The 24,497-nt window shown below is 45.7% G+C and overlaps 1 protein-coding gene across 2 annotated transcripts; it reads right to left on the bottom strand.

The window, feature by feature from the left end:
* Positions 1-456: 456 nt before the first annotated feature.
* On the bottom strand, positions 457-23,368 carry LOC144827064 (forkhead box protein H1-like). 2 transcript variants are annotated; one of them, XM_078685513.1, is made up of 4 exons: positions 23,068-23,368; positions 14,974-15,566; positions 9,692-9,796; positions 457-2,177 (listed from the first exon to the last, which is right to left on the bottom strand). In XM_078685513.1, the coding sequence occupies exons 2-4, from the start codon at positions 15,439-15,441 to the stop codon at positions 1,023-1,025; spliced, it is 1,728 nt and encodes a 575-aa protein (XP_078541639.1). In that variant the 5' UTR covers positions 15,442-15,566; positions 23,068-23,368; the 3' UTR covers positions 457-1,022. The 2 variants fall into 2 exon arrangements, with proteins under 2 accessions (XP_078541639.1, XP_078541640.1); XM_078685514.1 differs by lacking the exon at positions 23,068-23,368 and adding an exon at positions 22,789-22,899.
* Between the last annotated feature and the right edge of the window lie 1,129 nt (positions 23,369-24,497).

The following is a 24,497-nucleotide window of genomic DNA, read 5'->3' as shown; positions in this document are numbered from 1 at the left end:
AGTGGAGCAAGTACTTGTCCTCTCTATCCAATAAACAAGGGTGATGTAATTTAACTTTGCTCACAATCTCTTTTGAAAGGTTTTGGTAGCAGTTTATTTGATAATTTCAGCCTAGGTAACACCAAGTACCAGATAAACCTCTAGTTGTTTGCACTTGCACGAACTCAAACCTGTAAAATAAATGGCCTAGAAACCCTTAGAATGGCTCAATTCGAATGCTAGTCAAAAAGTTGCATTCTTTTCAGAGAAGGGTAGTTTGTTTATTGAATTTTAGCGTATTTTTACTTGTTTTGTGTTTTTGTTTGAAATGTTTTGACTAACTGTGCCACAATATAAATCAACGTGCAACTGGCCATTCAAATTCAATTTTTTTTTATAGCCAGGTCTGCCTTTGAGAACTTCATTTTGTTTAAAGGTTGGACTCAAGATTTGATCAGAACAGAATTATATAAAAACATAAAAAGGACAATATACAATATTTTACACGAGGCATATAGCATCACTTACATCCAATGAGCAATAACTTATGATATATGTACACTGAAACAGCTCAGGCAACATTGAGAAAGCAAACTTTGATCAGAAAGAATAATACATGTATGTGCCCGCACACACAAAATCACGTTAAAGCGTGCTACTACTTTTCTTCCAGTACCCATATCTACTAAATGGAGAGTAAAGGGAGGGTACACTAGGGCTCCAGATTTTGTAACAGTTATCACCTCTTAGCATCATACTTTAAATGTTAACTACTGTAGGAGAGTACTACTAAGGTGGGTACAAAGAGGTACCAGCATGCATAGGGTTGTCGTTGTCAATCTGGGCTCCAGTATCACGGTTTTACACTGTATGCGAAGAGAGATCCCAGACATTGAGATTGTGCATTGCAAGCAAAAGTTGCAAAAAGGGGAAGAGGCGTAAGGGTGTTATCGATTAATTTTCTGTTCCATTTCCCTTGGATTAGAGCAGAATACAACACTAAGGGTGTCTTTGTGCCTCTGTTAATCCAATCTCATGTGTGATCAGTACTGGTTCTGATTACGACTATCTACAAACTGTTGGTAGAAAAATGCTGGATGGATCACATCACCTGGGTGACTTGTCCAGACATCATATACGCTTTTGTTGGGTGGCATCGACTGCAGCATGTTGTCCAAGTTGACTGGAAGTTGTTGCGGATGGTTCTGCTGCAGAGGGGTGGATGGTGAAGACGTCAAACTCCAGCAGGCGGGGCTGATGCACGGTACTGGCCTGTAGCTGTAGTAAGGCAAGGTTGGAAATGGAATACTAAGGGGCATGTTAGTAGGTGCCACAACATTAGGGGGCACACACTTGGTGTATGATGTGGGCAGCTCCCATGGCTGCTGTTGGCCTTTATGAAGAGAGTCAATTTGTGGAACAGCCCTAGCATCTTCAGAATCTGATCTGGACCCACTGTCGCAATCGGACTCATCGCTGGTCTCTTGCACTCTTGGGCGTTTCTTGGGTCTCCTGCACACCTTGGTTTGCATTTGCTGATTCATGCAATCCTTCTCGTCATCAGATATCGAGCTGAGGGAGATGGCAGACATGCTTGAGGCAGAAGAGAATGTCCTTCGATTATTTGGTGTACTAAAGGAAAAGCCTGGACTGGAGAGTGGTGGCAATGGATTCGATGGTGGTCTGTAAGACATATTTTGGAATTCGTTGGAGTTCAATACATGACTGTTTCTGGGAAGACTATTCAATGGAAGATCATACTGAGTGGGTACATGAGAATATGGCACTATCGGAACATCATTTCCTTTGTTCCTATATTGTCGAGAATCCTTAGATTGGATTGGCTTCTCCGGCCCTGAATACTTTGCATTAAGGCTCATCTCAGGCAAATGATTAAGTAGAGACTCAATCATGAAGGGATTATTGAATTTAGCCACGTTAGTGTTCAGGTGGAAATCGTTCTGCTGGAACCTTGATGTACCCAATGGAATTTGGCGTTCTTGGTTGTGGGGTGGGTCATCTCCGCAGCCATATTTCCAGCCGTTGAGGATGTAAGGTGCTAGGTCGCGGGCAAACACAGCAGCATCCTTCCGGGAAGTAGCTGTGTTCTGCAGCTTTAGCAACTCTAAGGGGATGCGGCTCACATCCACCGTCCAGAAGTTTCCTTTGGACTGCGGCTTCCCGGGATCCTTCAGCACCTATAAACATAACAAGGCATTATTGGGGGTTACGGAAATGCAACATGGTCTAGAACAGTGATAATGATGCAACTACATTCTGGGGCGATAGGTGGCCTCTTTTTTGGCCTCTTCCACTGATGTTCTGGAATTGTAATCTAGGAGCCATCCACAAGCCTACATTATTCACACAAAGACCCCCTCTAATAATTACCAGCACACCTTCTTCAAAGAACCACCTCTGGACAGTGAAGCATCTCCCAACCATTCAGCACAGTGGCCCATGCTCCGAGCCTATGGTGAACTTCTGAAGATCATGCCCGAAGGCCCTGGAAGAAGGGTGGCATGGTTTGCAGCCATAGCTGCCGACCACCGTTTGAAGCGTGTCTAGTGAGTTGGATGGAATGGAATAAATGAGAGCTCATGTGGCAAGGGGCATGCCTCCGAGACAGAAGGCATAATACAATCTGAGCAGGATGGCAGGGCATACATAGCTGTGATGAACAAATAGGAAACTGAAGGAGGAGGGGACAAATGTACACACACAGGGTTGGGCAGTTAGTGAAGTGTAGACCCAGTGTAGAGTGTGTGTTATGGATGAACATGATAGAGAGCGTCATAAAGTGTTCATGGAATCTGAATGACATTCATATCCAGCATTCTCCAAAGTTCTTTTCTAGACAGCCACACGCACACTGTACGATTTAGGGGATCCTAACTTATGACCTATTCTGTTATCACAAGTTTTGAAATATAATATATAAATTTTGTTATGAGATTTTGACTTGTGATGTTTTGCATGCACATTTTATTCAAGCTTGAGCATAGGTATTATGTATAGCCCTAGCAAGAGAATGAGAATGCAAAGGTGGAGCTCCACGCAGACCGCGAAGGACTACAGTGAATGGGAGGGCACAGCTCCAGGAAGTCCAGGACGGGCTGCAGAGAATGCATGGGCAGAGCTCCACGCAGACCGCAAAGGTCTACAAAGAATGCAATGGGAGAGCTCTGCAAAGACCACGAAGGGCTACAGAGAAAGAGGACAGGGCTTCGTGGAGATGGCTGGAGCAGGCCAATGTAGGCTCCACCATTACATGCCCAAGAAGCGCAACGTTCATGTGTTCTTGATCTGCATATAAGTTGTATTGGCTATTAACTTGTAATACACACACTTAACTTACCGTTCCTGGTCCTCTTTTTGTGGCCATATGGGCTACACGGATGTTGAACTGTCTTGTGGATGCTGCCTCCCCTACCCGCTCGGTCAACTAAAAGATTCATTGACTGAGAAAACAGTAATCACTGTCCTGTGGGCCTGCACCGTGAAAGAGAGATAGAGGGTTTCTATGGGATACATTGCTCCTAATCGAAGGCACAGAGGCTTTGGGACGCAAATTTTTCCTCCGCGGGGAGCATATAGTATCATTTATTTTGTTTTCGTTTATTCATCTGTGCTGCTGGACATGGTTAATCATTTGCTAAATACAAGGATTGTGTATAATAAATATATAAATATGTTATAACCGGCCAGGAGCCTCGTGAACAAGTCCCTGCTGAGTCTCTGTCCAGCTCTACCCAGTGGCACAGCCACGGTAGGAGCCAGCGGGGTACCACTTTCCTCCAATCATCAAGCCCTAGGGAAAGCCCTAAGAGCATTAGGGCACAGGAGATGTAATCTACCAAGTTGTCCAAAGAATCTTTTGAAGGCTTCATAATTCCAGATCATGCAATGCCCACCACACTGATATTGCTAATCTCAACAGTTTGCATTACTTGGACATAATATGTATAGCAATGTTGGTTTAACAATCGCTCTCAAACCATCCTATTCCACATCTTAGCAAAGATACCGAAATCTAGAGGCCAAGGGCTCACACCCAAACACAATCACTGTGACAGAGGAACCTCTCACTGAGTGTAGCGGTAGGTCTACAAGAACTAACTGATCACTATAACCAAACAATTATAGAAAAATGGAGGATGTAGCCCCACTTCACCTCAAAGGGCACAAATACAAAAGATCACACTCTTTGTATAACCAACACTTAGATGAAGAAAGGAAGACACTAAGACGAGCTGAGAGATCATGGAAGCATAATCCCTTGTGGACACACCAGAAACTACTGCGGGGGAGAATAAATAAGTACAAAAGAAGCGAATGCCAGAGCAGCTTTCTTCATATACCAACTAGATAACGCCAGAAAAACAGCTGATGAAACTATTCGAAATTGTCAATCAAAAGGAACCAGCAACCCCACCGAGGACATCACTTGACTGAGTCTTGTGAAGCATTCTCAACCTTTCATGAAGAGAAAATTATTATTTTAAAAAATGTTTTTAAAAATCAAAGACAATCACAATCGACATGGAAAGTAAACAAGAGTGGATTGAATAATCCTCGCCCCCAAGTGGGGATGTCAACCTTTGAGAAGGCCGATACTCTCAACTAGCCCACGAAATCCAGAAATGAGTCTACTTGGAGCAAATTCAACCCCCTCAATTAAGAGGAGATCAATATCATAATGCCAAATAAATCAACCTTGAATTTCAACAACCTCATCCCCTCTGTGATCATGAAGGCCTCTGCGATCATTAAGCACATTAGTCAACTGGTTTTCCCCCTCTGGACAAAGATTGTTAATGCATCACTAACTCAAGGCAAACCTCTGACTGCTTGAAGATTTATAAGTAACTCCAATCCTCAAAAAGAAAAAACGAAGCATGCTTGACAGACCTAAACAAGTTTCCTTCAGACTCCACGTCATCTTCTCGCGAAACTATTGGAAAAATGTCTACACAATCAACTACGTCAGCAAATTTAACAAGCTCACTTTCTCAACAAGATTCAGACAGGAATACTGCACAGAAACAGTTATCCTGCACATGATGGTCGACGCTCCAAAAATTCTAGACCAAAATGAGTCTTGCCTGCTCATTCCCCTCAACCTTTTTTCGGAGTTCTACACGGCCAATCACAGTACGATCCTAGAGCTACTGGAACACAGAATGGGGCAACCCAGAAACGTTACAAAATATTTCACCTGTTTTCTGAAAAAGCGCCCACAATGAGTGGACTGCTCACTAGCTAACAAATCCAAAGGTGAAGTGTGGAGTCCCTCAAATATCAACCATTGCCCCCCCACTCCTCCTCAGCCACTGTATGGAACTGCTGATGAATGTTCTCAAGCAAGGGAACCTTGTGTCTCCTGTGTGTGGCAATGGCATGCAGCTACACTTAAAAAGGACCTCCTTGGAGAACATCAACAGAGTCAATGACACCCTATAAAAAACCCAAACCTGGCTGGCACAAAAATCATCTCACATTAAACAGCCTAAAAGCAGAATTCCTAATTTCCTCGCCCAACCGCTTCACTCCCATTTTAAAATGGTTCAACCACCTACACGCTTTCAATTGCAAACGAGCCATCATGAAATCAACAAAATCCCTCCTAATCAACCAGTATAAAAACCTTAATACGCAAGCATACCCAAGCGCAGCCCCACGTAGTGTGGTTTACTAATGCAACCTACTAGGAAGGTGAAGCAGTTCATCCCGTCACCAGATTTCAAGATCGCAGTGCAATCCACAGTCTTAACCAGACTGGCCTATGGTAGTGCAAACCTCATGGGTTTACAGAGGTCAGCAGCAGCTCCACTCAAGGAGACCCTTAATTCCCCGACGAGACTGATCACAGAACAAGACATTTTGACGGTGTCCCACCATCTCTCAAGTTTCTCCACCGACTCCCTTTCTAAACCAGGATCCAGCTGAAAATTTCGTTTCTAACTTAAAAAGCCCCGCGTAATGTTTCACATATGTACTTTACAGAAAAGCTTGCAATCTCAACAGGAAGCCGCTACCTAAGGAGTACCAACTCTCTACGGCTGGAGTCCCCGAGATATCGAAGAGAAAAAAAAGAAAAAGGAGGACTTAGTCCTGCATCTTCTACGTGTCTGCCTCAATCTTAAACTTTCTTTTACCTGAGATTCGAATTGACTTTCAAATGTAGCTTTCAGGAAAGAGGTTAAATGGTTTCTACTAAACAGATTCCTTTGATAATAACCGAGACCCGGGATGATCCAGGGATCACCCGACTCCCTCTTACTTAAAAAATAGAAGACAACAGGTCTCATATCCTTGAGTCATGTTTGAGCTTTATAAAATAAATAGGTATTATCCATGGCTTTGCTATCACATTAACCCAGCCTAGGAGCAATGGGGCAGTGTATATTAAGGGGTTGCCGATATATGAAATGTGTTTTTGAATGTTTTTTTAAAATTAGATTTTTGCAGTTTTTTACTGTTTTACATTTAACATATTTAAATTTTTTAGGCACAGGGAGATTCAATGATTGGGTCACAATCATACAATTTTCAGTAAGTGCTGAATCTCAGATTAGAACCGAGGCCCAAGATTTCAGGTTGGCAACCAACCCTCTAGAGTACACTTCACCCTGCCCGATTATCCTCCAACACACTTCTTCCAAACTTTGGACTCCCCCCTTGAGAAAAATAAGGTAATCAGATTTGAAAATAAGGTGTCCACCCACTTCTTGTGATTACTGACAGTTGCCATTCAGTCCTGGTCGCTCTCAACCTAATGCATTCTGGGTGTTGTAGTCTTGTTTTGCTTCCATTCTACAATTCAGACACAAACCTGATAGCAATGATTTTTAGATAGAAAGTTCAGGAATGTAATCCATGACGGCCTGGAGCGAGGTGGCCACCCTATTTGCAAAATATTCTACCACGAAGGATTGACCAAGGTAATGCACCGCTTGGCATCAATTATACAGTCAACGAGTACAATATCATCACGTTGACGGAGTCCTAAATGCCTGCCTCCAATGCTAAATGCAGTTACTTTTTAGCTTGCATTACTATACAGAGCACATTTATCAGAGGAAATATTAACTTCAATTTAAGTTTTTATGAAATTCTCCCTCACAAAACCAATAACACTTGGGACAATATGTCTTCGGTCAGCAGAGGTGAACTCCCCACCATCACAAAATACCTAAAATCTAACAGGTACTTCATGAATACCCTTCCCAAGATCATTAAAGCTACCTTCCAACTATTCGAACATGCAAGGTGCTCTAGGATTCAGCCTTCCAGGGAACCTTGCCAGTTAGGCTGAGGATCAGCCACAAATATGCACGTAAAAACGACATTGACCAAAACCTAGCCGCCAATGTAAGACATTTTCCAAACATACCATGGCTCAAAAAAGAAATCACAAGAGGTATCCAACCAATGAATTACTTTTATCAACAAGGAACACCTTTTAACGGAATGTCAATGTGGCTTTTGTGATGTCTACGGTATGGAAATAGCCATTCTTAAGTTTCCAGATGACATTCACTGCATCACGGATGCCTACCTCCTGGTTGTCCTCTGTGTCTCAGCAGTCTTGAATTCAACTGTTTACGACAAATGCATACCAGTTGTGGACATTGGGTTTTGAGGCCAGATTCTGTGCTGGTTTGCATTACTTCCTATCAAATAGTCCCCAAGAAGGAAAGATGGGAAAGCTCACCTCTGGCAGTACTTTGATGTCTTGCAATGTGCCCTAAAGATCAATCCTACCTCCCAGGCTTCCCAATTTATATCAGAAACCTCAGATTTCTGTACTCAATAGAGATGGTATCCGTACATCAATAAACAGAAGACACAAGCCTTATTACACTTCTAAATACATCATCAATTAACATGCTCATCCTTCCTTCCTGTTCGGTAAGCTTAGATGTTAAAAAAACTTCCTAATATTGAATCCCGAGAAACAGAGCTCCTACTCATCATGTCTAGATACACATTTGATCATTCTTTCTCCTAAGAGCTAGTAGTGGATGTCTTCTACCCTTCTGTATTCTCCTTAGTTGTCATCTAAACTTCACTGTGTTCTTTGGACCATGTATCAGCAATAGAGGACTTCCAACGATCAAATTCACTCCCTTAAAAAGAACAAGCATTTACTTCCTCCTAGCAATTATGGATCTTTAACACTGGCCCTTGTCATCTCTAAGCTGGACTGTGGCAACATCCTATGTGAAATTGTACCAGAGTAATCTATTGCCTTACTTGAAGGCAGTTCTACTCTCCACTGCTAACCTTGTAATATTTCCAAAAAATGACTACTTTTCTCCTTAACATTTTTGATTTTTTTTTTTTTTAAAGAATACAATGCCTACTCATAGAAGCTAGACTTATACAAATCTTTCCACAGCCCCCTATGGAAAAAAGTTTTCGAAAGACTCAGATGACCTGCAGCACAATACATGTGGCAGACTCCTAAGCTGGCAGAGCCTGGTGAAGTTTCCCTGGCTTGGGTGATCTGAAATTTGAAGGATGTGCCCCCCCTGTGGACTTGAAGATGCCGAGTTCACTGTAAGAAAGACAGAACAGACTAGAAAAGCACAAAGAGTTAGGGGCACATCTTTCCAGCTATGCAATAACTTTGGTATCTACACTATCGTAAAAAGCATTCCCCATATTAGTGGTCAGAGGGCCAATCCCAATGTAGCCACCTAAACAGAATACAGGTCAACAAAAACAATTTTCTAGTTATCTACGCCCAAGCTCTGTAAAAAATGGTTAAATAAGCAAAAAGATTACAGATTCACATACCCTCTTTCTCTCATTTTGTTATCGGTTCACCTTGACCCTCTACATAGAAACAAACTGCTGACCTCAATTATTCCTAACACGCACCTCCTGTCCTGAAGAGAGGCAAACCATACAGAATTCCGTGGTCAAACTTATCTTCGACCTCCCAGAGTGAACCCACATCACCCCCACCTCAAGAAGCTCCACTGGCTCCCCATTCAGAAGAGATGTCAATCCAAGATGCTGATCCATATCTACAAAGCCCAACACAACCTAGGACCAGCATACATCAACCACCACCTGAAATTCCACCAACCCTCCCTTTCCCTCCGCCGAAACAGTGGAAGATGCTCCTTCTCCTTCCTCGCCGAGAATTCATAGAAAGACCTCTCCCTTCACCTCTGGCCCTCATCCTCTCAGTTGGAATTCAGGAAGGGACGCACAACCTGGCTGTTCTACTGAACCCTCCAAAAGCAGCAGGTTCTCAGTGCACGGATACTCTCACAGGTGATTAGCCATGCTTTAGAAGTCCTGTTTGATTGGCCTTCTCTAGAAGAGCACAGTGCTCAGTCTTTACAACATACACCATTCAGACAATCCTCTTGACATTCTTGTCCGTGTAAAGTCAAATGGAAGGGTACAGAAGACCCTAATTATGGTCAATGTCTTTCTCACATCTATCATCTGAGAGTTGCTTTTTTGCATACACCTTAGAGCACAACTTCCCAATCTTGTCGTTAACACAACCTTGTATTCATTTAGTTACGCAAGAGCAAACCAGTTGCAAACCCACAAACCTTCATTTCTGTAGTTTTAAGATGGTTACACACTAGAATTGAATAACCATCACCCTCCGACAGCCACACTAATGTCCCATTCGAAGGACTTGAGTCCCTCTATATGCCAAACTTCCCTGACGCCTGCTCACCTTCTGGAAACAGTCATTGAAGGACAGGTTGTGCCTGATGGAGTCTTTCCAGCCTTGATAGTCGCCTTTAAAGAAAGGGAAGAGCGTAGCGATGTCCTTCACAATCTGAAAGAATCAGAAACAACGGTTACAACGATCTGCATAATGGACATTTGGTTGACAAGCTGTAATAAGAGAACATGCATATGAAAAGGACTTGTTCCTGGAGAAGGTTGTAGAGGATTTTTAAAATAGCTAGAAAATAATGAATGATTTAGGAGTGCTTCAGTTAGCATAACTAAGCCACTTCAGGCTGCCTTCACAATCATTCACGAAATGCTGCAGATTTCAGAAAAACAACAAAAAATACAGCTTCCGCCCTGTGCTGCCTCAATACGATTGTATAAGATTTGTTGCTCCTTTGGTTTCTTAGCCTATTATCTGCTGTAGTTGAACAAGCTATTGTATCCCCATGTATCTAATGTTTGATTTCATATCCCTAATCAAACAGCTTTATCCAATGAGATGCCTTAGAAAGTAGGAGTTACTAGCGGTGTTGTACCGTAAATAGATTGGTTGTCATGAATGAAACATTTTTAATCCAACCCTTTTAAGCAATGTTACGCTATGAAATGTGTGCGCCTTCTGGCCCTAAAACATTATAAAAGACGTGTTATTTTGGAAGAGAGCCCGATATCCTGGACTTTTCTTTAGAGACGCACTATAGGTCAGTCTAGAGGCAGATCTACTTGGACACTTATAATTATTCGAATTAGTAGTTAACCAACTACTTTTTGCTTTCTGCAATAATATTCTTTACTAAATCCAATAGGCTGATAACTTTAGAATTTTGTCGGGAATAGATTTTATTTATAGCCTTGGACTAAGTCTATGACAGACTCCCATAGTCCGATAACCACCGAGCAACCCTTTAAATTTCTTAACTAGAGTGTTGACATTCGTTTAAGGGGAGTACAGATCTCAGGGGTCCTCGGACTAGATGGGATGTGTCCTTAATGGAAACAATTTTGTTAAGGTTAACGGGGTAAATATGGTTTATAACTTAAAACCTTAAATGACAGAAATTGAAGTGTTATGTTAACATCAAAAAGAGGACATATACAAACCTGAAAAATATAAAACCTTTGTGATTTTCTCTTGTTTAAAAAAGTGACTAGATCAAGTAAGTTATGAAGGTGCACTCTTCTTTATATTTTGTAGCAGCTTGTTACATTGTGCTGTACATAAAGAGATACCATTTAAAGAGTTAGATACAAAACAGAATGGTTATTTAAATTTTGTAAACACGGTTTCAATATCGCCCTCGCCGCATGCCGTAGACGGACTGAAGGATTTTTTGTGCCAGTTTTGATGGTTGTGACCGCTAGCATGGGTGCATCATCAGCAAGCAATGAATAAGTGTGTCAGCATTTTCGCCTACAGCTATCAGTATTGGAGCGCATTTATTTTGAGTTTCAGTTCACAAACATACAGGGTTTGAAAGGACAACACTGCAATGGGGGGTGGTTTGCAACATGTCTTGCCTCTGACCTCCTGTGACCCTTCACCTCTTTGCCTCAGCCGCCCCCTGCCGTTTGCCCGCTCTCTCTCAATATGCTGCTCCCGCCTCCACCCTTCCCCCTTCTGCCCACATTGGGAAAGCAAAAAAAAGGCAATAGTTAAAAAAAAAAAAAAAAAATTTAAAGAAAAGAATTTTGGGGGATTTATTTTCCCCATAGATTTGCATTGAAATGGGAGCAATTTTAGGCGGGAAAAAGCTACATTGAAGACAGTTTTGTGCTTTAAAGAATCTGGAGTCTCCCGCATGAATCTGGTCTGTTGGCATGGATGCTCACCTCACATTCTGATGCCTTTCTTTCTCCATCCCTTGTCATTCCCACCTCCAAATTTCTTTTATTCAGTGCTGCTTCAATTTTCCCCATCTCCCCCTCGTGTCCTTACAATCCCCCTTTTCCATTTCTCCCTCTTTAGGCTCTCGCCCACCCATATCACAGTCTCCCTTGGTCTCACTCTTTCATCCCCTGAACTTGCTGGATTATATTGCAAAATGTATTCAGAGTTTACTACCACTATGTGGGTTGCTGAAGCGCTTGTCTACAAGCGTAGCAGGCTCCACTGTGGAGGGTGTGTGGTTGGAAGTGCATTGTCTTACTTTTGATAATTTGTGCAAAGTGTTTCCATGTCTTGCGTGATGACCAGTCGAGGTGGTGAAGACAAGTAGACCGTCCCCTCGCTTCAAAAAGCTAAAAAGACCACTTGCTAAAGGCTGTTGCAAGGACATCCTGTCTGTGTGAGGAACCCTGCCTAGACAAGGCTGCTGCCGCTGCAGCCTATGGTGGCTGCCTTCTGTTCTGAGGTCAATAGAGATCACCCATCTTTAACCCCTTCCACGCTCATGACGAGCTCAGCTCGTCATGAGTTACGCCTGTCGTACGCTCATGACGAGCTGAGCTCGTCATGTAACGCGCCTTTTTGAAAAAGCCAGCGCACAGCGGGAAAACCCGCAGCGCGCAAGGTGTTAAGAACTCAAGATTCTTGCTGGTGAACCTTTGGTTTGTGTGTGGATTGCCCAAGGTGCCCTACCCTGTTCACCCTCCGCTCATCTTTGCGAGTCTGATCACTAGATCCAAGACTAATCGAAGAAACCATCCATGAGCTACAGAAAATTGGGTTAGCCGTTTGGGTGATGGATAATCTGGGTCCTGATGTGGCTCCCACATAAGGCCATTTCTGTCAGCATCCCTGAGCTGGGTTTCCCAGTAGCTCTGGAACCTTAACTGAACAAGCATTGGCATAGCCAATAGGTCTCGCTTTTAGAACCTTATAAGTATTTAGTTATGCAGCACAATATCCTTGGTGCAACAACAACTGTTGCATGGCTAAACACTTATAAGGTCCCAAAGGCGAGACCTATTGGCTATACCAATGCTTGTTACACTTGTTAACACTATCTAGGCATTGGTTACACCTCATTTGTTCCAGTTTAACACTCAAATATAGCAACAAGCAACCAGAAAGGTGACCAGTCAAGCTTTGGAAAGGGCCTTCTGGGTCAAGCGACGGGTAAGTCCAGGAGCTTCGATGTAGCAGAAAGCAATCAACAATTTCAGGGAGCTCAAAGTAGACGGGGGATGGGTAAACCAGGTTCGAACAGAGTGTGGAAAATGTGTTATTGTGTTGTACAACTCTCACAGCCACAGCTAATAAGTCCTAAACAAGGAAGAACTTTCTATAATCCTAGAACTAGGAAGCATATCGCAGTGGTGATTTTAGATATAGCAAGGTCTAAACTCATGGCTATCACCTACATTGAAGCATGCACCGTGTAAATATAGATGTTGCATTTAACTTGCATCTTTGGGTGACCTCACAAATATTTTGCTATGGACCAATTCACTCTGAGCTAAATCAAAATTGGGCTGACCTCGCAAGCATGCACCTGCAACCTGACTCGCTCTCACAATACTCAATGCAGTTCCCTCAGAATTAGTGCACGATTAAACCTTGGGGCTCTGGATCAGTTCGGTTCACAGTGTTGCAACCACATCTAGAACATGATTAATTCCCTACACTCTCCGATTAATTTATGTTACAAGTTATTCTCTGCATTTAATTTATTATTATTTGCGTGGACAATACAGATTAATATGCAATAACAGATAAAGTGAATCCATGGAAACAATAATTCTCAAAGACCTTTCTAGAGCACACTTGTCATTTTGAGGTAATTGTTGTTCCCTTACAGATGGAACTGGGTTCTTGAACACCAAGCAGCTCTCAGCTCTCAATTTCCACATCTAACACTGAAAATGAACAACTTCCTAAACCCGATGTACAATACTTTGTATTTATCATCCATTTAACGCACACTAACCTCGGATTGAAATAAACAAGTGGCAGTGGTATTCTTAGTGGATTTCCAGAGACATCATTTACACTTCTGCAAACCCAGAAATTCCCCCAAAAATAGTTTGAAGCATACAGAATGACCTGTACATATTTGTAGAATGTTAAGGAGCTATAACATACCAACCATGGAACTGTAATATACCATCGATCATTACACTGCAACGGAACAAATTAATTTTTTGAGCATCAACCCGACAAAATGTTTATTTGTACTGCTCCCGCAGTAGAGTCCAATACTAAACCCAACACTTTATCACCTGCAGGTATATCCTCATCCAATGCATTAATATACTTAGACTCCCCTATCCGAACACGACAACATAGCAGCCTCCAGTAAACGAGAAATCCTAGAAAAGCGCTGAAACAGTGCCCAGCCTCAGAAACAGCCATGTATGTAGCAGAAGCAAAATTACTTAGCTATCAGAGGCAAACTGAAAAACTAGCAAAATGTTTCCCTCCACTAATTAACTAGCTGTAACGCCGAATTGAATGAAGGGTAACAGCTTACAGAACATTATATCTACAATAGAGTAAGCTTTTTAATCTGGATAATTGGATAGTGGAAATGCTTTTGCAATAAACATCAGATGTCTGGCCACAATCACGGACAACTCTAATGCCCCCGACATTACTGAAGAAGTCTCTAATTAAAAACCCTATCGTCATTTTGATGCACCTATATTGCCTGATAGGAGGCCGGGGCTTTGTTAGGTCTGTGGAAAAGCCAGACGAAGCATTTAAGCGTGAACGTGTGTGCTCTTTTGTGGCAAAAACCAAAGCCAGGTACAGAGAATGCATCGCACAATGTATAAAGGGATACTGATTCAATTACCGTATTGTGCTGCTCTTATGAGACAGCGGAGTCCTCCAAAAGATAGTGACATGTTTGCTGCAAAGAAAACAGCAGGGCTTGGGGAGGAAAATATGTAGATTCAAAGATAAGAAACATTCTAAACGGGCACAATGCTTTAACAACCGCGCACCCCTCGCGCTGAAAGTTTTTTTTAAAACATGCATTGGCCGCGCGACGCTTGTAGTAATGCAGCAGCACGAAAAAGTGAAAGTGATCGTGCTGGAAGGGAGGCAGATGGCGTATGAGTGCGTGCACGCAAGCGTTAGGCCACCAAAAGCCTGTGGCAGCACTTTAAAACCCAGATACGAAATGTCTCGCAATGTAGCGCATGCGCTGGCTCAGCGAGACCTAAAAAACGCACGGTTTTTTATTAAATTAAGTGAATCCACTTCAGTACTGAAAATTTGAATCAATTAGTGAGTGAAGGTATCATGGTCACAGCCTGGTTATTGCATTGCGCACACCAATAGAATATAAGCAGTGGATTCTTAATGGCTTCCAGAGAGGATGGTTTTCTTACCTGGGACAGCTTCAGCTTTTTCTCCGGGGAATTCTGGATCACCAGGGCGATCATGGCCAAGTAGGTATACGGTGGCTTGGAGTGCCGCTGGTAGTTTTTTTTCCTCTTACTTTTATTGCCATTGATTTCTTCTCCTAGAAGATCGGTTTGCTTTCCTTCCCTTTCACTAGAGCCACATATCTCAGCGGGCATGTCATTCCTAGAATGTAGAGTGAGCTTTTCCATGGGTTTGTAGTCTGGAGCCTTCTCCGTGGTGCACCTCGTATGCTGTATCGAGGGAGCTGGATAGCCGGCCCCGGGGTTGAAGAAGGGATATCCGTAATACAGTGGGCCGTACATGTCAGAAGCTGGGCGAGGGGCTGTTCTATACTGCTGCAGGGCACTCAGTTCACTGAGGTTCTGGTAAAGATGCCTCTGATGCTCAGTTGTAGCAGCAGATCCTAGGGTAGGGACGGCAGGATCTCTCATATTGATAAAATCGACAGGTCCCGTTAAGTTGATCGAAGAGGCCTACCACCGATCGAATCCCAACCAGAAGTCAATGGAGAGGGACAACTGTGATGAAAGGCACTCGAGGGTCAACCGGATCGTTCCTGCGAGTGATCAAGTGAAACAGAGACCATTAGAATTGTACAAGAGGTGAGAGGCTACCAACAGGAGAGGTGAGAGGCTACCAACAGGTGAGGACAGAGACAACAGGACAGCGGGGGATGGGGTAGATGCAGGACACAGCACAGTTGAGAAAGTAACAGTGATCATTTGTAAAATTGAAAGAAAACGTTTTGGCAAATCCTCACTAATAATTTCGAATGCAAAAAAAATGCAAGTTGATCTAAAATGTAGATATTCGAGTGTTGCTATAAACTCAGCATGAAGCAAATTGGGAATCTCTTCACATATAAAAACATTGAATTTCATCAATACCTGAGACACACCTGTATTTGAAGGTCTCCTCTGCTCCACTGATTCAGCACTTAAAAAACTGCTTTCAACTCATTCAGATCTGGATGTCCAGGACCTCCATCTTAAAGTCCCTCCCGCACTCCCCCGCCCACCCAAAAAAAACCTGGAAAAAAAGAGTTTCTGCTGCTCACAAGAACAGGCAGCAACTAGTACATACTTGGATGGATTCAAACCCCAACTTTTACCCAATGCCAAATCCCTTGGAATCACCCTGACTCCAAACTCACCCTCTAGGAGCAGATCACCAAGAATACTAAAACCGCCCATTAACAGCTCTCTCTACTGCCATGCAAGGCCTAGTGCTCTTACTATGGACGGTGGTAATACTATGCTCCAAGGCGCACAAGGCACCACTTGGACTCCCCATTAAGGTCACCCTACACCAACAGCACACTTTGTCAAGGATCTGAAAACAATATGATCACTTCACCCCCATCCTGATAGAGCTCCTCTTGCCAGCCCGCACCATCTTCAAAACCACGTTGACTCCAGTTCTTCTCACACCATTCAGAATCCTACGTAACTAATTTAATTACAGTATATTTGTGAGGATTACAATAGTCTCAGTAATAATTGATAGCCGTTTCATTTTGCTCTTCTCAAATGCTGATGAGCAGTATTGCCAAACAATATTTCATTGGATGAACAAAGCACATTTCATTGTAATAACAAGCATTTACAATGCAATGGTTTCGCCTTTTAAAAAGTTTGAGCTATTGGCATTGTAAATGACAAAATTAGTATTTATGTGTTGGTTTTGAAAACAGATAAATACATTGCATTGTCATTTACAATGCCAATAGTTTAATCTCTGGCAAATGCCACACAAAAACACACAGAGCCACACACACAGACCCACACACACACAGACCCACATACACACACACAGAACCACACACACACACAGACCCACACACACACACACAGACCCACACACAGACCCACACACACAGACCCACACACACACACAGACCCACACACACAGACCCACACACAGACCCACACACACAGACCCACACACACACAGACCCACACACACACAGACCCACACAGACCCACACACACAGACCCACACACAGACCCACACACACACACAGACCCACACACAGACCCACACACACAGACAGACCCACACACACACACACACACAGACAGAGCCACACACACACAGAGCCACACACACACAGAGCCACACACAGAGCCACACACAGAGCCACACACAGAGCCACACACAGAGCCACACACAGAGCCACACACAGAGCCACACACAGAGCCACACACAGAGCCACACACACACACCCACCCACACACACCCACCCAGAGCCACACACACACACCCACCCAGAGCCACACACACCCACCCACCCAGAGCCACACACACCCACCCACCCAGAGCCACACACACCCACCCACCCAGAGCCACACACCCACCCAGAGCCACACACCCACCCAGAGCCACACACCCACCCAGAGCCACACACCCACCCAGAGCCACACACCCACCCAGAGCCACACACCCACCCAGAGCCACACACACCCACCCAGAGCCACACACACACACCCACCCAGAGCCACACACACACACCCACCCAGAGCCACACACACACACCCACCCAGAGCCACACACACACACACACACACCCACCCAGAGACACACATACACACACCCACCCAGAGACACACACACACACACCCACCCAGAGACACACACACACACACACCCACCCAGAGCCACCCACACACACCCACCCAGAGCCACCCACACACACCCACCCAGAGCCACACACACACACACCCACCCAGAGCCACACACACCCACCCACCCACCCAGAGCCACACACACCCACCCAGAGCCACACACACACCCACCCAGAGCCACACACACACCCACCCAGAGCCATACACACCCACCCAGAGCCACACACACCCACCCAGAGCCACACACACCCACCCACCCAGAGCCACACACACCCACCCACCCAGAGCCACACACACCCACCCACCCAGAGCCACACACACCCACCCACCCAGAGCCACACACACCCACCCACCCAGAGCCACACACACCCACCCACCCAGAGCCACACACACCCACCCACCCAGAGCCACACACACCCACCCACCCAGAGCCACACACACCCACCCAGAGCCACACACCCACCCAGAGCCACACACCCACCCAGAGCCACACACACCCACCCACCCAGAGCCACACACACCCACCCACCCAGAGCCACACACACCCACCCACCCAGAGCCACACACACCCACCCACCCAGAGCCACACACACCCACCCACCCAGAGCCACACACACCCACCCAGAGCCACACACACCCACCCACCCAGAGCCACACACACCCACCCACCCAGAGCCACACACACCCACCCAGAGCCACACACACCCACCCAGAGCCACACACACACTCAGGAGAGCAAGTACAGCGAGGGGGCAGGGAAGCAAGCACAGCGAGGGGGCAGGGAAGCAAGCACAGCGAGGGGGCAGGGAAGCAAGCACAGCGAGGGGGCAGGGAAGCAAGCACAGCGAGGGGGCAGGGAAGCAAGCACAGCGAGGGGGCAGGGAAGCAAGCACAGCGAGGGGGCAGGGAAGCAAGCACAGCGAGGGGGCAGGGAAGCACTTCCTCTCACTCCCAGACCCTCCCAACATCCCATCAGCCTTGCGCAACATCCGAGGGCTTAACCATCCCTGCATGACACACGGTCAGCAACGGCCTCTTGGGGTCCGAGGGCATCCGTGTATCATGAACACCACAGAGAACAAGGGGATTCCAGTGAAAGACTGGGTACGGATTGGGGCGCAATTAAGCCAACAGACCAATTCTCCTCGTTTGTGCAACACAGGCCCACCTTACAGTAGGTGCAATCATGGAAAAGCACAGGCTAAATCTTCAAGAGGTGGGCATAGTTTGCCAGCCCCCTTCACTCGTGTTCTGGGAGTATTAATCAAAGATGAACCCGTCAACGTACACTCGCGGCTCAGTAAACATGACCTAGCAGTCACTACTACTTTAAATGCTACGGCAAACTTAATGAATGGTTTGACAGCTAATACACCCAGCCAAGTATTACTCGCAGAAACTAGTAAGAAACATGGCCCGCTCATTATTTGAGGAGTAGGCAATATGTCAGATGTGAAAATCCAATGTTGGGAATAACAGATGCCCCATCCTTTTGCCCCTACTCATCCTTCACCAATTCATCAGAGTCTCAGATGGGACATGTGTGCTTTTGCTCGTTTGGAAGAACTTTACCGCCCTTATCCTTTCTGCAGACACACGACCCATCATGTAGCGCCACTGCCCTACAGCCTTCCGAATGGCCCTCGTGCACAGCTAACCAATGGCTCTTTTGCAGAGCTCCAAGCTACCACTGTTAATACCAGTACTCATAGCATCTACTGCAGCTTCCATTGCCTCTTACACATTGCATCTCTCCTACAGAACAAAACAGCTCATACCCAACAGCGTCTGTCCTGAACACACCACCGGCAGAGCCACCGCTGTATGGAACTGTCATAATCCGTTATACCGCCCCAATGCTTCTCCGCAGCCTACCTGCGTTTACCCTCCACAGCTCATCGGTCCCTCTCCAGCTAGGACCATAACATACACTGCCCACCAGCCTCTCCTCCACAGCTTATCAGTGCCCCTCCCGCACAGACCACCGGCGCTAGTGCGTTTACCCTTCGGTCCCGAATTAGTTTAATTACATATACATCCAGCTCCCACGGTACCACTGAAACATCCCAGTGCCCAGGACTCACCATGAAGTCGCTACCGAAGCTGTCGTCACCGCAGGGCTCCTTCCTCTCCATGGCTCTCACCCGCTGGATAAAGCTCCGTAGGATCACCGCCTGCTCCATGCTGCCTTGCGACATGCCCGTTCCCCTATATCAGCAATTGCCCTTCAAGCCCCCATCCAGCCCCGTGCCGGGTCGCTCATCACGCCCGGCGGCTGTTCCCAGCCTGGCTACTCTTCCTAGGCTCGGCGACTCCTCCGGGTAAGGGAGGGACTGGCCGGAACTGGGGGCGCCGAGCCCTCCAACGCCCACATAGAAACAGCAGACGGACGCTACGTTAGGAACCGTGCGTGCGTGAACAAAGAAGAAGGACTGGGGATCCGTCGCCGTGGAGCTAACGTGCTGCCATCATCCAATGGGAGCGAACTCAGTCGCCAACTAGAAAGGAATTGAATTGTAGACTGACCAGGTTAACCAGACGGAGAAAGAATGTTTTGTTGAGTATTAGTCAACATGTTGGAGCGGGAATAGCTCGGAGTCTCCAGTATTGACGACCTAATGTGGGCGGATTCAGTAGGCACACGGACAGCGGGAGGCGGGTGGGAACACGAACAGCGGGAGGGGGGGGGGAACGGGCACACGGTCAGCGGGGGGGGCGTGAACGGGCACTCACCTGGACTTCTTCCGGCGGCCGTGGTCGGCATAATGACGAAAACAAACACCTAAAAAAAAAAAAACGAAACTCCGCCCACCGCCCGATGACAATGCAAAAAGGGTGGAGAGGGAAAAAATCTCGGGAACGCCCACGAATCTGGTCCGGCCTTGACGGACAGATCCGGCTTCTAATGGCTAGCCTCCATTTATGGAGCTAGCCAATGGAAGAAGGGGCGGATTCAAGTACTGCATACTGCAAAACAAAAGATGTCTCCTGGGCGGAGCTAGGAGCTCCGGCCCCAGGCGAAACCTAAAAACGAGAGACACAGACAACACACGCCTTGTCCATTACACTGGACTTGTTCAAGGGATCAAATCGGTACTAAGATTCATCTGAGTCAGTAGAGTAAGTTGCCAATCAGAATCAGTCAGAGTGATCACTTTCAGCATAGTAAGCACTATTTGTTTTGTAACTTGGAATCCAGTATGGGAAATTGCGTGGACAGTTTGTAAGTGCTATCTCTTTATCAGTAGAGCACCCAAGGCTTAGTTCAGTGAAATGTTCCCAGCAGGAGGTACTTTATCCCTTATATTGGGCTTCGGTGGCATCAATTGTGATGTCATTAGGATCACAGTCCTCTGGCATCACTTCCAGTGACTCTGTCAAAGTTCATATGATGTCACTTCCTGTGTTGTCATTGATTTCAAAGGGAGGCTGATGTCACTTCCGTTACCCTTGCCATTTTGATGAATTAATGTCAGCGGCTGGCCAGTACAAATTTAAGACACAGAGGTCAGACTGTTGAAAGTCAGTTGCAAGTAGCTTATATAGTCAGTTAATAAAAAAATATAACAGTAAGCTCCAGAATTATTGCTGTCCAATGGCCCCTACGCCATGTATGACACCGTTGGCATACGCCGGCTTCTTAGTCCCATGAATACTGGGAAATTTGACTAATATTTACAATGCTGAAGGCGCACACAGAATGGTCGGGTAAATTTAACAGAGACACATAAACATGCTCACTGTGATTCACAAAGTAAACTTTCTAAGGTCATCTAAGTGGTCACATTCTTTCCTATCTGCAGAATACCAGTTCTCTCAGTTCAAGGGAAACTATTCGCATATTAGTGCATTCTGGGAGTTGTAGTCCTTTTTTCCCTTAATTTGAACAGACTGAAATAAAACACCGAATCACAATAGCTTTTAAAATGAAAGCACAGAATTGTAAACAAGGTGCACGTTTAACACGGGATCATCTAGCAAAGCTTTGTGCAGGAGGGTTTGTATGTGAGATGCTGGTACAATAGCTCATAACTACACTGGGGGCTGTGCCCTGAAAATCTATATGGGCGCGGTCCATGCCGGCTTTTCAGAAGAACCTTCAGCTACCTACAGGATTGTAGGTAAATTAATATCACGTAAGTAGCCTGAAAATACGGCTGTGTCTGTCTCTCCTGGACCTCGCTTGGACACCTGCAGGTAACAAGAGGCGGCCTCTGAAAGACACTCCGCCCGCCTTCGAGCCCCAGCCGACGGGTTCGTCCTGATGGACGTTCAGAGGACAGACAGCGCCTCTGTACAAACGGAACCCTTATTTAATGGTGTGTCAGCTGCCCTCAGTCCACCCAGATGCTCTAGGCGGATAAAACCAAGACGTGGGGGGATACCAGCCAACATTTGGGGCAGAGAAGAGAAAGACATAAAATAAATAATGTAAAAGGGACCACCATATCACAAACAATTTTCAAGATTTACAGAGAATGAGGGAGGGCTCTATGCGAAAGAAAGCTAGACATTAAAAATAATACGCGGGGGGGGGGGGGGGGTGATTGGTTGGCTTCGACCTATAGTTAGTTAAAATCAAGCTTTTTGGCTGAAATACCAGCAGACTTTCATCAAAGTTGGGAGTTTTGACACATATTCCAGTCCTCTTACTAGATAGGCCTCCCACCATGTCTCTGGACTTTTATTTGATAGCCTGTTGCATTCTGGGTGTTGTAGTCTAGGCTTCCTTCAGTGGACCCAGTCCACTCAACACACCTGGTAATGATTTGTAAGAGAAGCGCCTCGGACTGTAAACATGTGTGCCGAGTCACGGAGCCAGGCGGCACCGGCAGTGCCTCATGAATTACTAGAAAGATAAATAAGACAACAGCAACGAAGGTACAACGCCCCAAAACGTAAAGAAATGAACACAGTGAGTTGTGATAAAGGACAACCCGTCACAATTCCCTTCACAACTACAACCAGGACTTTGAGACTAAACAAGCATTGGCCTCCGGCCAGTGTCATCTTAAGGATTTTGAGAGCCCCGGGCAAGACATATTTTGGGGTTTCGCTGTACGTAAAAAAACCTGCATTTTATTAACCAATTGCTGGTAACTCAAGCCTGCAGGAGGCCAAACAAAACGTTATGTTAAACTTGAACAGGCTCACCCAAAACTATTGAATTCTGTATTGCGACGCCCAAAATCCTTAAGTTGACACCGGGTTGATAGTCACAGGGAGAGAGTGAGAGGTTTAGATAGAGAGAGAGTTCGCTTTCCTAGGGACCCCCTTGGAAGGTCGGGCCCGGGAGCATTGCCTACTTTGCCCAGGCCTTACAACGTCTTGGCCTCGGGTAACACAAACAGCAGAGCTCAGGTATGTTAAAAGGCCTTTTGCTGCCAAGTTTAATATCTTCGGTCTGTAAAAAGTTTTCAAACCTCCACTTACCATCGCCAAGGAACAGCCGTCAATCTCTTCTCTCCTCAGTCCACCTGTCTCGGAGAAGCCAGGTTCGTGACGTGTTAAAGAGCCAATGGGAGAGCTAGTAAGGCTCCCAGGATGGGGCGTGCGGTCCGGCCCACGTCCCGTGGAACTGATCGAGACTACAAGGCCCATAATGCCTTCTGAATGCTTCATCATTCAGGAAGTACGGCCATCCGTAGCCCCGCTATGCCGGCTCCTACTTCTGGCTGTCAACGGGGTTGACATGTTTCCAGTACAAATCCGTGTCATTTGGTATTTTAGTGAAATTGGCTCCATCCACGAAAATCTGGACTGCAACTCCCAGACTGCATTGGAATCTTAAATAACAATCAAATATGGGAACGTGTGAGCCCGTGATAAGTGTCTCCTCCCATAGCTTCTTATCTGTTCTTGCCTCCTGACAGTGCTGTTCGTCCAGCCCACGGGTACTCGCAAACATTGTCTCAGGGGCCACAAAGTATGGTCTGTGGTGTGCCCGAGGGCCGCATTGAAGCCAGCAGGGTCGGAGAGAGTCTTTGCGAGGAACAGGCTCAGGTGGGCTGAGGGGAAACCCGAAAACCTGGGGTGAATCCTGGCTTTCCTACTTGACCAAATTGTGTGATCCTAGGCAGCGTTTTATTTCACTTTGCCCCCTTTTTCTTCACTATTACTTATAAGAGTACCTCAAAATACTCCAATTCTGGATGTACGCTCTATAAAACATTCTCCCGTGTTTGATTTAATAAACTATAACGTTAATCCTGTATAACAACTAAGGCCACCCAGGGGGTCCATATGACCTTTGATGATTTACGGACTTGCCTCGTGTGAAGGTCAGGAGGGCCACGAGCGCCCCCCGGGCTGTACTTTGAGTATCACTGGTCCAGTCCTAGTTTTTCAGCCTACAGCCAAAGCATGCTGGGATGTGTAGTCCAATTCGTGTATAATGTGCTCAGCAAGTGAGACTTCCCAGCATGCACCCTGTTGCTATATGGAAAACCGGCTCTGGCTGTAAGTCAGGCCCGTGGCATGGACTCACTGACAGCTTCTCCGTCCTGAGCCTTTCACTCGAGGTTTGTTCCTGGACTAGAGAAACGTATTCAAGGAAGGGGAGAGCGGGGCTTCAGAGAGAGGCCATCATAAATGTGTGTATGAAAATATAAAAAGTAATAATATTGGACCACTTTGTCCCGCAACTATGATTGGAAATCTGAAAGTGCTCGTGCTGGTAGCATACATGCCAAGCCTGGCTGAAGGGTCACACAACACAAGGGGTCCAGGTGGCAGCTATATAACGGGCTCCTCCCAGATGTTGGCAACACCTGTATTTATTTAAGAGGTTTTAGAAGCAAATTGACCAGTTCCAAGATCTTGCCTCAGTAGCTTATCCAGTTCAGGTTTCTCATATTCCAATT

The sequence above is a fragment of the Lissotriton helveticus genome, chromosome 4_1, assembly GCF_964261635.1.
Source record: "Lissotriton helveticus chromosome 4_1, aLisHel1.1, whole genome shotgun sequence".
NCBI classification, from domain to species: Eukaryota; Metazoa; Chordata; class Amphibia; order Caudata; family Salamandridae; genus Lissotriton; species Lissotriton helveticus.
Note: the sequence above shows the minus strand (reverse complement) of the source record. Positions and strands in the feature narration are given on the sequence as shown.

Excerpts from the sequence above, each read along its gene's own strand:
- LOC144827064 (XM_078685513.1), bottom strand. The coding sequence starts at position 15,441 with ATGAGAGATCCTGCCGTCCCTACCCTAGGATCTGCTGCTACAACTGAG. Across the intron at positions 9,797-14,973 it reads AAAAGCTGAAGCTGTCCCAG|ATTGTGAAGGACATCGCTAC; the intron begins GTAAGAAAACCA and ends TGATTCTTTCAG. Across the intron at positions 2,178-9,691 it reads TCAATGACTGTTTCCAGAAG|GTGCTGAAGGATCCCGGGAA; the intron begins GTGAGCAGGCGT and ends TTATGTTTATAG.